The following is a 15397-nucleotide window of genomic DNA, read 5'->3' as shown; positions in this document are numbered from 1 at the left end:
ATTGCAAAAGAAGACCCACAGGCTAAAAAGAGAAGTTCAACATAGTTTGTTTCATTTGATTTAATGAGCATAACTTCACTGTCTTCCATTAGTTCACTTAATGTATTGAAATATACTCATTTAAGATCTTTGCCATATAGTAATATAGTTCAATATAAGGCATACACTTCTAATGAGTCTCTTGGGGCATACGCCAGGATTCACTTTTTGTTTCTACCATGTCATGGTCATAGTTTCAACCTTCTGAATAGGCCACCCTGAGTTTGGATTATCCTTATCATTATTATTTATTTATACAGCCCCATGCAGATCATTTGTACTGTTTTCAAAGAAAGATTCTAAAATCTGTCTCTAGAAATAACCCAGTGAAGACTGAGACAACACAGATAGATGTAGATTGGACAGTTGCTGTGGGATCTGTTATAAATGACAAATCAATCAAAGAATATGAATGATGGTTTGAAATATAATAGGCACTAAATCAAAAAGACAAAAGTATTAAATTTCCCTAATCTTATTTGTTGAATTTGTAAAAATGGCCAACAGAAAACCTATGTGTTTGCCTCAGTGTTAGTTTGGGTAATGGAATAGGTTTTTATTAATTTATAATACTGTAGTATTTATATCGCACTTCAAAAGAAGGTGAGTAGTATTAATTCAAACTAAAATCTATAAGTGTAAGTGTTATTAATGGGTAGAACAGGGAGTGGGGCACACAAAGGATGCATATATCATGGTTTTCAAAGTGTCTGAGAATTTCATTCTCTTGCTTGCACAAAGATACAGAAGAGCAGTATTAGGCAAAAGAACTAAATTTTAAGCAAAGAATGATTTATAACCTCTAACTCCAGCATCAACTATTTTTTAAAGTTTTTAAACTTTGTCATTATCCAGTTTCTATTGATTTGAAACTGGTGTCCTTCAACTTAAACTCATTAATAGGGTTACAGATCTCTGCATACAAATTAGTAGCTCAACAAAATACTTGTTTTCAAATGTCTTGGAGAGTAAACTGATTTTATAAAATCTTCGGGATTTAAGAGCATAAGAGCTGAAAGTCAATTTTTACATTTTCCAAAATACACTGTTATCTCATATATAGGTTAAAATGGCAATGTTTATAAAGTACTGAGGGATCCTTGAAGAGGATGGTATATACAAATAAAATCATGTTTTAACAGAGGAACCCAGCATAGTGACCCAAAGGTCAAAAGGCACACTCAATAAAAGTTCATGTGTGACAGCTGCTAGCTACTTTACATGTCTATGTAAGATTTATAAGGGTTTAAGTTTTGCTGGGACAGTAGAAGGAAAATGTAGTGCCACATTACCCTGCTTTAGGTCTGATCTACATATCAGTAGATGCTGTGATTAGATCTTAGTAATTCGTAACATGCAACCATCATACAATCAAATAACTCATGTACTATATTTTAAAGCTGTTGAAGGATTGCAAATTGTGGTTTGTTTTATCTTTAATTTTTTTCTTTTTGTAATTAATCATTTTAAGTTAAGAAATACTGCAAACATATAACAAGTACAGGAAAAAGAAAACAGGCACCCTCTATACTTACCACCCAAATTGAACACATGTGATCAGGCTTGTTTACATATACTTTCTTTGTTACTTTCATCTGCATCTTTGCGTAGAGGGTGTCAAGGCTTTTGGAATACCTAACCACAAAAAGTGAATGATAAATAGTGTAGAGACCCACAGAAATGCCTGGTGACTAAAAACTGCTGATTTTGACATCCTAATAATAAATCTATTGTGTTAGTGAGATGGTTATATTCTTTAGAACTTCACAAAAATAAGCAAGGAGGTGACAATTTAGTACAAAAGTGGTTACCTCCCTTTCAGCCCTCTTCTGGGATTAAAGAAGGAGATTGTGTGGATATGCAAACAAATCCAGGGACTGAGAAACTGGTCAACAAAGTCAGCCCAACTGATGTTTCCCTACATCAGGAGAAATACAACTCCTTGTGAATTGAACTTTGCCATCCCAGGTCATGCTTCTGGATGTCTGTAAGAGTTACTATCCAGTCATTAAATGCTTATAATCCATTCCTGAGTGCTATTATCCCAGGAACTGTATTTGTTTCCCTTCTGACAGCAGGTGGCTTTCATCTTTGGCTTGGATTTTTTTGTTTTGTTTTGTCTTGGTTTTTTATCTTTTTATTCCTGAGGGGCTAGAGAAGGCTGTTGGATGGGTAGGTAAGATTATTTTGTTCAAAAAAATTCTATTTTTTTGTCAGTTTAAAAGAAATGCAGTACAGTATAAATCCCTTTTCTGTCCTACAAATCTAGATAGGATTATTCTGCTAGTTAGAATGTTCTCATGGTCACCTTAAATATCAGTGATAATTGTAAATAGAAAGGGAGGAAATGTTTGAAAATGAACATTTATTGTCACTTTTACATAGTAAAATGTCCAAAAGAGGATACGATTGCTCATTTTTATGAATACTGTGTATGCCTGTTAAAGGAATGTCGTTAAGCAGATATTCTGATTATATATGTATTCACGTAACAAAATAATTTCAGCATATATTCTGTGATGGGTAAGACAAACTTTAGTCTCTGGCATTATATTCATGATCACTGATATATTTGTTTATATTTACTGAATCAACATTACTTTTAGTATTCACTGCTGACCCTCTCAAAATATACAAATTTAGGCAAAGATAATTTAATAAATACTATCAATATATAATAATTCATTAAAATAAAAATGTTTTTACTAGTGCTCTTCTTAGCAAACTGGAAAGCTGATAAAAAATGTAAAGATTAGATACGTTACTTTAAAAAGATCTAAGTCAAGAGCCATGAAAAAGATGGGGAAATATCTTATATTTTTAAATTCATTTAAAATTATCTTAGTTTCTGATAATTCCAGACATACGTCTTCTTACTGGAATCCTACTATAGATGAACACAGAACTCATTGTTACATTAGGAGAAAGCGTCAATATTTTTGCTCATTCTTATTAACATACAGATATCTATTCATAAATGATCTGAGGATATTGGCATTAAAAACAGGTCGTATCTAGATAAATCTGTCTGCATCTGCAGACATCTGAAATCATCCAATAACTGGCTGAAATATACTTTTTTTAACAATGATACTCATAATAAAGGTACTGTGTATAAAATATAAATGTAAGAGCAATTACCGACACGCTGTTTATGACAGAGTCACTATATAGAACATATTATGCTTTTTCTTAAAAGGAAACTGATTATTTAACTTCTTTGCCAATTACTAAATTTTTTAGTAGTTCTCCATGTGCACTTAATAACATACAGACACTTTGGCCTGGCATTAAAGCTTTCCTTGGTCTTACCCCAATTTACTTTTATAACTTTTTCCTTCACTATTTTAATTGATCTCAGTCTTCAACTAAACACAGTTTATCCCGATTCCCCTCGATGTCCTGGATTGTTCCACCCATTGTCCTTTTCTCTTGTTTCCAGCACTGAGCGTATTTCCTGAATGAATCTCTAGATATGTAGTTTGGTCCCATCTATTATTGTAAAAAGTTAGCATTAAATCCAACTCTTCAGTGAAGCTTTTGCCATTTTCCCACTGTAATGAAATCCTTGGCCCTTAGTCTATAACATTCTGAATTTTTTTTCAATTTTATCTTTTATTCTTAGTTATTTATTAACTATTAATCATGTCTTCATTCAACAGCAATAGGGATTTAGTGACATATTGGGAGGTGAGTGGAGGGAATTTTAGGGAGTGCATTGTCTAGCAAGAATTAAAAATTATTCAAAAACCAACTAATAGTTGTTGTGCTTTTTATTATCACCACATGCCAGTAATTGTAAACAGTATCAGTGACAATATGCTAATCATAAAAGAGTCTTATTGGTCTAGATTTTAAATTGTGGTTTACTACTGTGTATCTATTATGTATATGTATATGTGTATATATGGATATTTGTGTGGATAGTCAGCCTCCAGCACACATGAACTCAACTACACACATGTTCCAAGAGTAAGTTCATAATGATTCGGAATCATTTAAAATTTAAAACACTGAAACATAGTGCAAACTATGAGGTGTGATATTTTGTTCCTTAAGTGCCAATTTTTAGTTCTTAGATGAAATATTCTATTGAATGTTGTTGCTTTTAAATTTCAAAGTTATTATTTTAAAATTGTGTGTTATAAACCTAAAGAGCAAATAAAGATAATAATAATTATTCCTGAGTTTTACAGAACTATTAGTGAAATTGTATCTTTTGTTTAGTGGGAAAGGAATGTAAAAAATGATTCATTCTGGGTATCACATACCATAGATGCCCTTGGTGTTAGGTGCTAAGGCTATAAAGATACCTCTGGTCTCTGGTTTCCTTTCCTCCTTCCCTTCTCCCTTTCTTCAAGCATAGTATTTATAAGATTTCAAATTCTCTTGTTTGTTGTAGTCATTTAAATGCCTTTCTCTAATTTAGTTTAATTTCAGAGATAAAAGAAGAAAGTTTCTAGATATTCAGACTTGAAACTTAACAGTTAACTTCTCATTAACTTTACAGAACATAGATTGAAGGATAAATGATTTTATATAATTTATACTTAAATATAAATAAATTATTGGAAAAGATGGCTTCAATAGTAATTTAAATAAATTAGTCTTATTTTATTGTAAGCACAGCAGAGCTAGTTGAGTTAAATGAATGAAAAATCATACTTATTCAGTGTTCACAGGTGTATTAGTCTGTTTTCATGCTTCTGATAAAGACATACTAGAAACTGGGGAATTTATAAAAGAAATAGGTTTAATTGGACTCACAGTTTCACATGCCTTTGGAGGCCTCACATTCATAGCGGAAGGCAAGGAGGAGCAAGTCACATCTCACCTGGATGGCAGCAGGCAAAGAGAGCTTATGCAGGGCAACTCCTGTTTTTAAAACCATCAGATCCTGTGAGACCTATTCACTATCATGAGAACAGCATGGGAAAGACCCGCCTCCATAATTCAATCATCTCCCACAGAGTCCCTCCCACAACATGTGGGAATTATGGGAGCTACAAGATGAGATTTGGGTCGGGAAACAGAGCCAAACCATATCAACAGGTAGAGATTAATTTGAAAATGAGAATATAAATTTTTATGCTGAATTATTGAATAGTGTAATCCTGTTTATTGTGTAATTGATTTAAGTGTTTATGTTTTACTAAATGCTTAAAGAACATTTTTAATGAACCATTTTAGAGTAAAAATATAAAAATATAGATAAATATTCTTTAAAATATTTGTTTTGGTTTTGATTTTGTTTGCTTTTGAGACAGGGTCTTGCTCTGTCACCCAGGCTGGAATCAGCGGCACAAACATGGCTTACTGCAGCCTCGACCTCCTAGGCTTAAGTGATCTTCTTCCTTCAGCTTCCTGAATAGCGGGGATTACAGGCACACACCACCACACATGACTGATTTTTTAAATTTTTTGTAGAGATGAGATCTCACTATGTTGACCATACTCGTCTCGAACTACTGGGTTCAACTGATCCTCTTGCCTCAGCTTCCCAAATTGCTGTGATTATAGGCAAAAGGATGGTTTTTATATATGTATTATTATGCATATGTTTATGTTGCATTGATGTTTAGTAAGACATTAAATCTGAAAAAGACTTTTAAGCCTATAAAGAGACATATTGCTAAAGGTTGCAAATACTGTTTTTAATCCTATAAATAATATACAAGCCAGTACTAGCATTCATTGAACTCGAGTTGCCTGGGACTATGCTAAGCATTTTATAGACTTTTTTTCCCATTTACTCATCAAACCAACCATATTTCAGCTGGGTTCAGTGGTCTGCACCTGCAGTATCAGCTACTAAGGAGGCTAATGTGGAAGGATCACTTGAGCCCAGGAGTTTGAGGCTATGATCTTGCCTGTGAATAATTACTGCACTCTAGCTTGGACAACATAGAAAGACTTCATCTCTGAAAAACAACAACAAAAATTAACTAACCATATTTCAAGAGATTTATCATTTTTATGAGTGATAAAATAGAGACTTAAAAAAATAGTCTCTTGCAGGTCATGAAGCAAAAAATTGGCAGGTGGGATTTGATTTCAAGCTGCCTTTACTATTTCCTTGTATGCATCTACTTATCCAATAGCGCTGAATTGCTTGTATTGAATTCATTTAACTATGAGAAAAACATTTAAGATTGAGGGCTAATACTGTCTTTTTCCTTATTTTAAAGTTCAAGGACTCAGTATCTGGGTTCAGTGTCTTTGTAAACAATGACATCAATAAGACACTACCTGTAATAGCCACCAGTTTTAGTGAGTGATAGAATTGTGTTGGTAAATATTTATCTTTATTTTTTTTTCCATGTCAGAATGATGTAGGAGGACAACGCAGCCTGATAAACAAGTGGACGACTTTTCTTAAAGCCAGATTGATTTGCTCAATTCCTGGAAATGATGGGGCAGATACTTACTTTGATGAGCTTCGTAAGTTCCTTCTTTCCTTCTTTCTTGGAAAAGTCTTACTGCCTAATTAAGTAACTTGGCATTTATTTCCCTTTGGCTCCAAATGCCTGATTAATTATACCTGAGCAAACCTTACAGAGTGGTTCTTACTAAAATTCACACGCAAAGTACACGGAAGTGCTCTAGGTCTGGGCACACGTCGTAATGCAGTAACTCTTCTCTTTGTAAGAGTCCTCAAAGTAAGTAAAGGAAACAAAACTACAGCAAGATACAGAAAGGTATGAGCTCTGGAACTACACAGTTCAACCATTCTGCATGCAGTCTTTGAAGGAGCCACCTTCTATAGGTAGGAAAAACTTGGATTCCTTATTCCACGGATGCCCTCTGCTGGCAAGTACAGGAGATTTGGTGAACACTGTCCCTCCGACTTGTTAATGAAAGAATAATCAGAAGCAGTAGACAGCTTCTTCTATTTCACTTCTCCTCTTCACTCCCTCAAAAACTCCTTCCAAGTTCTAGAATGATTTTTTCTTTTTTGTTTGTGTATAATGTTAGCATCATTCGCTTTTAGCTTCTTGAACTTGTTCTTATATTTGCCATGTAATGTAAAAATGATAATCTATATCATGGAATTATTTCATCAGTACTGTGTATTTTCCAACTTAAAGTATACACTGAGTAATCGTGGATGACCTCTCATATTGTATGTAAGCACATTCACATCTTAATCTTTTAAAGAATATTATTTGCATGTAACTTACTGTCAATACGGCACTAATTTGGGGGTAGCTATTTTCTTACTGTTACCAAATAGGTAAATGAGGCCAGGCGTGGTTGGTTCACACACCTGAAATCCCAGCACTTTGGGAGGCTGAGGTGGGTGGGCCACTTGAGGTCAGGAGTTCGAGACAAGCCTGGCCAACATGGCAAAACCCTATCTCTACTAAAAATACAAAAATTAGCCGGGCTGGTGGTGGGCACCTGTAATCCCAGCTACTTGTGAGGCTGAGGCAGGAGAATCGCTTAAACCCAGGAGGGAGAGGTTGCAGTGGGCAGAGATTGTGCCACTGTATTCCAGCCTGGGTGACACAGCAAGACTCCATCAAAAAAAAAAAGAGGCAAATTAATTACTAAGTTGACACAATTATAGGACAGAATTCTTTTACACTAGAGGGTAAAAAATTACTTATTTTTTGGTTTATATGTTATATGAAATCAAAGATTTCTAATTAGAAACTGCCTTAGAGATTATCAATTGTACCACACCATATATAGTCAGTGAGAAAAAACAATCTTATGTTTGATTTCTCAAGGCATAATATAGTGCCTCTGTTAATCATATAAACTATTTAGATTTTCAGAGTTTCAGTTGTGTTATTAACAAAAAAGCAAATGTAATGTTGAAAAGTAAGAGTAAATATTTATTTTTCCCCTTTAATAGAAGATATTTATTTACTCCCCACGAGAGATGAAAGAAATCCTGTAGTATACGGAGTCTTTACTACAACCAGGTATGTTCAACAAAATGCTTTTAATGCTTCTAAAGAATTGTATATGTATGCAAGCCAATATAGTTATAGGATCTTTTTGTCCCTGCCTTTGTAGTAGCATATCGTAAACATTTTTTTTTTCATTTTACCTTTTCACTTAGTGTTCCTTAAAAATCATTTAATATCAATGTAAAAATTCTTTTTTTTTCTTTTTACAACAGCATATCATTAGCTATAATGATTACCACAAGTTATTTAACCAGTCCTCTGAACATGGACATTTCTGTTATTTCCAAATGCCTGCTGTTTCATATAATGCTTCAGTGACTAATCTTGTGCATATGCCTTCCCCATAGGAGCAAACATATCTGTGAGATAAAGTCCCAAAATAAATTTTCTGTGTACAAAAGGCATATGCAGGCCGGGCTCAGCAGCTCACTCCTATAATCCCAGCACTTTGGGAGTCAAGGGAAGGTTGGCTTGAGCTCAGGAGTTCGAGACCAGCCTGGACAACATAGTGAGACCCAGTCTCTACAAAAAATAAAATAAAAAAATTAACCGGGCATGGAGGCACATGCCTGTAGTCCCAGCTACTCAGAAGGCTGAGGTCAGAGGATTGTTTAAGCCCAGGAGATAGAGGCTGCAGTGAGCCATGATGGTACTACTGCACTCCAGCCTGGGTGACACAGCAAGACCCTGTCACAAAAGAAAAAAAAAAGTGTTTGCATATATATTAATCATAGTATTTCCAAGATATGTGTCATAGTGATAGTACTAAATGGATAAATGGTTAAGTTCATTGGTAAGGCTATAATCATGAGACGGGACACTCTTAACTTTTAAAACATCATCACATGCTATCCTATTATCATTTCCCAGTTACCCTACAAAGATAGGTGTGGCTGTTATGACTATTTCACTGCTTTACTAATTTAGGCAAAGAATGTTTGCATTACTTACTCAAAGAGGAGTGGACTATTAGTAGTAAAAATAAGACTGAATGTGAAGGTAATTTCATGTTTTCTGCTCCTGTGTTTTTGTCTTCTTTTTGCATAATGCTTTCCTGTACTTATCATTGAGACTTTCTGACTTCCTTAAAAGTTGTACTAGCATCGCTGGGTGCGATAGCTCATGCCAGTAATCCCAGCACTTTTGGAGACCAAGGCCAGTGGATCATCTGAGGTCAGGAGTTTGAGACCAGCCTCCCCAACATGGTGAAACCCCATCTCTACTAAAAATACAAAAAATTAGCCAGGTGTGGTTGCAGGTGCCTGTAATCCTAGCTACTCAGGGGGCCGAGGGAGGAGAATCACTTGAACTTGAGAGGCGGAGGTTGCAGTGAGCCGAGATTGTGCCATTGCACTCCAGCCCTGGCAACAAGAGCGAAACTCTGTCTCAAACAAAACAAGTTGTACTAGCATCTATGAAACTTTCTCAAAGAATATAGGGGCTCTACAGACTTAATTTTATTTAATATTCAGTAACTTAAATTTGACTGTGTTCAAAGCACACCCTTACTCCTGTTCCCTATTACAGCCTATATTGTTGGAAATAGTTTTCACATTTTCCACAGCTCTGCTCTCAAACTTTATCAATGTATATTGACATCAGTATAGGAGGAATTGAAGATACTGATATTGGTACTGAAGAAAAGGTCTTACTGCATCCTGGTGAATAAATTTTTAATCTGTTTTAGATGCACAATATAGTTTAATTTTTTTCTGTGACACAATCTTCATTTTGTTCACAATACCTCATTCATAAACTGAAATGCACTATTGGTTCAGAATAGATCAGAAAACAAAATGCTATTTGGTTAATTATAAGATACAGAATGTGAATTTTAAATATGAGAATAAAGAAGATATCCTAGGAAGCTGCTATTTGGGACTTCATTTTCCTGTTAATTTGTACCCTAACATAAAAAGGTACAAGAAGTGCCTCTAGTCAAGTATCTCAATCCTAGTTTTCTTGGCACCTTTCCAGTTGCAGAACTTTCTTTGAAGTCACTGTGCTCCATACACAAGGCACGGATATGTGCCAGGAAAACATAGCCCCGAGATAGTTCGTTTTTTTTCTCCTATTAAATTTCTGCCCACCCAGAGTGTGAAGTTACAAGTTAGCTCTTTGTTCTTCCTATACTTTATTGTTTTGTTTTTAATGCCATCCTAAAGACCAAGGTGACATTGGAATGTATGTCACATCCTTTGTCCAGCAAGAAGACATAATTAACCTGCAATAATGGCAATGCCATTAAGCATGAGGCGTCATACCTTTAAAATATCCTAGGCAGATTCTGTGATTTTTGTGGCAATGCCACCTCCATTCTCAGCAGCTAGTTTTCTTCCACCTACCTATTTACCATTACCTCTCAAAGGTTCCCATTAATGTCATTCCAAGAATATTAATAATTGAGTTACCGGGCTAGAGAATCATTAGCTTATTTGTTAATGCTAAGATTTTTAATATATGTTTTAGATCATAAAGGGTGATCTCATTTTTGAAAATGGGAATGATTAAAAGTTTTCAACTCAAAGAAAATATCTTTTAATTTCTAGAAATAAAGCAAAAAAAGACATCTGATTAGTGTTAATTTTTATTAGTTTGCAAAAATTTGAAAAAATTCCTATGGAGTTTTTGGCTCTTAATACTTTCTCTAATCCTGTGTAATTATAATTACTTTAAGTATCAGATGAGCTACTGTAATACATAAACTCATAAATTCAAGGAGGACCAAAAAGAAAAAGATTGTTTCAGCATTTTAAAATCAGTTTAATAAAAATCATATAAATATATCATTTAGCAACTAATGTTTATGGATATTCATTCATTGTAAGAAACCAAATGAAAGGATTATTATTCAAATATTTAAATAATTCTTTTTAAAAAGTAATGCCACTTTTTATTTTGTAAGCCTTTGGAAGGCATTTTGCTATAATAACTTTAAATAAAACGGAAGAACATGTAGATAAATATAATACTCTTTCATGCATGTTCCTCTTTATCCTCCAGGGTTTGTTTTAGATAATTCCTGTTTATCTATGAGGTGTCTATTTAGATGACACCTCCCTGAAAACTTAGCTGGCAACCCTATAGTGGGTACCCATGCATGTTCTACTTTGCTTACTATATTTACTGGGAATGGAGTTATTATTACACTTTATTTAGAATTGCTTGGCTATAAGCCACTTGAGGACATAGGCACATTGTGTCTACAGTACCCATCGAATTTAATGTGCTAAGTAAATTTTGTCCACAGCACCTGCTGATAGTATGTGCTCAGTCAATGTTTATTGAATTCATCAGTGAATGATTGAATGATGTTGCTTTTTTTTTTCAGCTCCATCTTCAAAGGCTCTGCTGTTTGTGTGTATAGCATGGCTGACATTAGAGCAGTTTTTAATGGTCCATATGCTCATAAGGAAAGTGCAGACCATCGTTGGGTGCAGTATGATGGGAGAATTCCTTATCCACGGCCTGGTACAGTATGTATCCAACTTAATAATCAAATTATTTTGCTAAGCTCATATTTAATTATTAATTTAATTGTAATAAATTCTGCTATTCACCAGAGCCACATGTGCTGTAATAACTATTACTTATTTGCAGTGATGTATTAGCATTTTTATCCTTCATTGAAATTTAACATTTCAATAAGAATTTTAGTTACTTTGAGAAACAATGGACTATGTCATAAGGATCTAACCATGGGGACAATATGGAGCTTAGCCCCAACATGTTTATGTTTATAGAATCATTGGAAAGGTTTAGTTGTCTAGAATGACAGCTATTCTAAATTAGATGGAAATGTCAAAGAAGTATTATTTCTCACATACAGCTCTGCAGATAGCTCGAGTCTTCTAATCCCCACTTCTACTTTGAAAAGACCACATCATAATGGTTCACTTAATTTGTCTCTTTTTTGGTATGCATTTGTCTTTTCTTTACTTAATTGTACCTTAGAATAACATGCACTTTTTAAATGGGAAAGGAATTTTAGAAAACCCTCAGTCAAAATTTTTTTTCAGATCGTATAAATCATGTTTAAAGCACAAATGATGTAAGTAAGAATGTATTTTAGAGTTTATACAATTGTTTAAAACAAAAAACAACCGCAGTTCAAAATGCTATTATATGCATTTTAAGTAAAGGGATTTTTTAAATGTTTTTGATATTATTATGACAGTTTAAGTTATTTTAACATCAGGATTATTTGTTGACCTAAAACTAAAGAGGAAAAATGCTTTTTTTTTTCATTTTGGATTTATTCTGAATATTACTATCAAGAGGTATAAAATAATTACCAAAATATCTGAGAAAAATATTGACTTAACTCCTCAAGTTTTACTGAATATTATCTTTTCATATGTTCATTCTTAAAGGAGAATCAGTTGGTAGCTATGCTTTCCGAATTCTGTTTCCAACTTCCTGTTATACAACTTAATTGAATTTGGGAAGCATACTATACAACCATCTCTATATGCTCCTTAATAATTCCTCAATATAAATTTGTTTCAAGGATGGTTTCTGACTTGATTATAAAGTAATAACGATGTTTGTGGAAACATGTCTTTTTCGAATAATATTATGATTTTCAGGACTCATTTTTAAATTTTCTCTCTTTTTAATATTGTGATAAGAACATTTAACATGAGACCTACCCCCTTAAATTTTTTAATTTACCATCCATTATTATTGAGTAGAAGTACAATGTTGTACAGCAGATCTCTAACACTTATTCTTCTTAGCTAATAGAAACTTTATGTCCATTGATTGGTAACTTCCCATTTTGTTCCCTCCTAGCCCTTGGAAACCACCATTCTGCTTTTTGATTCTATTATTTTGACTACTAGAGATACCTTATATAAGTGGAATCATGCAGTGTTTATTTCTCTGCAAATGGCTTATTTCACTCAACATAACGTCCTTAAGATTCATTCATGTTGTTGCATAGTGTATGTAGAATTTCCTTGTTTTTCAAGGATGAATGCAGTCCCATTTTATATATATACACATACACACATCCCATATATATGATATCTATATGCACATAGAAAGATATATGCATCACCTGTATATAGATATATACATATACGATGCATATATCATATATAAATATATGTATGACGTATGTATGTATAAATGTATCATATATCATATGTACATTTATATATGATACAAGTCTTATATGTATGTATATAGGTATATGATATATAGTCCTAGATATATTGTATACATATAACACACACACACACACACACGTTTTCTTTATCCATTCATCTGTTGACAGACACTTACGTTGTTTCCATGTCTTAGCTATTGTGAATAGTGCTGCAATGAATCTAAGAGTGATAACATCTCATATATCTTTGATATCTTAATTTCAATTCTTTTAGATAAATATCCTGAAGCAGGATTGCTGCATCATGTATTAGTTCTATTTTTAATTTTTTGAGGAACTGCCACACTGTTTTCCATAGTGGCACTACCATTTTGCATTACCATTAACGGTGTGCAAGGGTTCCAATTTCCCCACATCTTCCTGAATACTCATCTTTTGTTTTTATGATATTACCCATATTATCCATCCTGACAGATGTGAAGTGATATCTCATTGTGGTTTTGTTTTCAACTTCTCTGTTGATTAGTGATGAACAATTTTCATGTACCCATTGGCCATTTGTATGCCTTCTTTGGAGAAATGTCTGTTCAAGTACTTAGCCCATTTTTTCATTAGTGTTTTGTTTTGTTTTGTTTTGTTTTGTTTTGTCAGAGTCTTGCTCTGTCACCCAGGCTGGAGTGCAGTGGTGCAATCTTGGCTCACTGCAACCTCTGCCTCCCGGGTTCAAGCAATTCTCCTGCCTTAGCCTCCAGAGTAGCTAGGATTATAGGTGTGCACAACCATGCCCAGCTAATTTTTGTATTTTTAATAGAGACGGGGTTTCACCATGTTAACCAGGCTGGTCTCAAACTGCTGACCTCAGATGATCCGCCCACCTCGTCTTCCCAAAGTCCTGGGATTACAGGTGTGAGCCACCATGCCCGGCCTAGGTCATTCTAATGCTTTTTAAACTGTTTTTTATTCGTTGAATATCACAGCTGTACTTACTAGTTTCATTTACTTATATTTTAATAGTAATATAGCACTTAGGATATGGGGATATTATTCTAAATGTTTTGCAAATATTAACTTACTTAATACTGATCATAATCCCGTGAAACACATGCTATTATTATTAATTCCATTATACAGATGAGGAATGTCAGGCACAGACAGGTACAGTAACTTGCCCAAGGTCACAAAGCTAATTAGTGACAGGGCTAGGTTTCAACCCCAAACTCCAAATTCTTGGTTCTTTACTATCATACTGTAAATTCAAGGTCATTGTTCTTACACTAACTCCCAGTTATTAGTTCTTATACTGTGATGTTGCACTACAAAAATGTTAAATTATATATTTTTACCTCCCATGGGAGAGTGTGTGTGTGTGTGTGTGTGCACGTGCGCGTGTGTGTGTGTGATTAAAATTGGGAAAACAGCTCTAGCTGGGTAAATTTTACTGCATGAATACTTTGGGATTAAATATTATAGATTGTCACATTCTGAGCCTTTTCTTACTACATGAGTTTTTTGGTTTTGGGTTTTTTTGTTTGTTTGTTTTTATTTGTTTTTAATAAAGACTGTCACCATTCAGGACATATTCTTTTTCAATTATCTAGATATTATAGGAGAATGATTTGAAAGCTGAGACTATTCACATTAATTACAACAACAACAAATTATTTGCATATGTAGACACAGCAGTTGAGTCCTATAATACTCAGAAATATAAAATAATTATCAAAACGACTACATGCTGATGCATCATGTTTACATTATTTTCCAACTCGAGTATAAGTTAAGATGCTTTACAAGTGGTGGTTGTCACCGCTTTCCCTGCTGCTGCCTAAAAGAGCTGTGAATGTCATGCGAGGCTTAAAGAGAACTCACGTTTTACATGACTGTCCTCATAAGTACACAGACACTTCTCTGAAACGTGAGTAAGCGACTCCCCGAAAGTAGGAAAGCAAAAGTGTCGGTGGGGAGTGTTTTTCATCAATGAGAAAATAAACACCAAATTATGTTCAACATACTGGTCTCTTCTGCCGACTACTCAGAATACAGTCTTTATGCTGTAAGAAATTGTCTTGAAGAAGTTCAAAATTATTTAGCAAATAGCCTGTACCTAAACCATCAAATAAGTACTTAATTTTTACTTTCTAACAACTTGGGAAAACAAATCATTATTAGGACTAAAGAAAGGTCATTTAAGAAAGCTATTACTCAATTTTTTTCTCAACATTAATATTTATCATACAATTTCTATGCCTTTAAAAATAGGTAAACACATTTGCACCTGAAGGTGAGCTCCGAGAACCATGCCTGATAAAGAATCTTTCCACCGTAG

General features: G+C 34.0%; 1 protein-coding gene across 1 annotated transcript in view; it reads left to right on the top strand.

The window, feature by feature from the left end:
* Positions 1–15397, top strand: part of SEMA3D (semaphorin 3D) — a 158633-nt gene that overhangs the window by 105879 nt on the left and 37357 nt on the right. The window contains exons 9-11 of the mRNA XM_030822019.1: positions 6366–6480; positions 7901–7970; positions 11290–11434. Of these exons, the coding sequence (XP_030677879.1) occupies positions 6366–6480; positions 7901–7970; positions 11290–11434 (330 nt within the window). The remainder of the gene's footprint in view (positions 1–6365; positions 6481–7900; positions 7971–11289; positions 11435–15397) is intronic.

This window comes from Nomascus leucogenys, chromosome 11 (assembly GCF_006542625.1).
Source record: "Nomascus leucogenys isolate Asia chromosome 11, Asia_NLE_v1, whole genome shotgun sequence".
In the NCBI taxonomy this organism is placed as follows: Eukaryota; Metazoa; Chordata; class Mammalia; order Primates; family Hylobatidae; genus Nomascus; species Nomascus leucogenys.
Note: the sequence above shows the minus strand (reverse complement) of the source record. Positions and strands in the feature narration are given on the sequence as shown.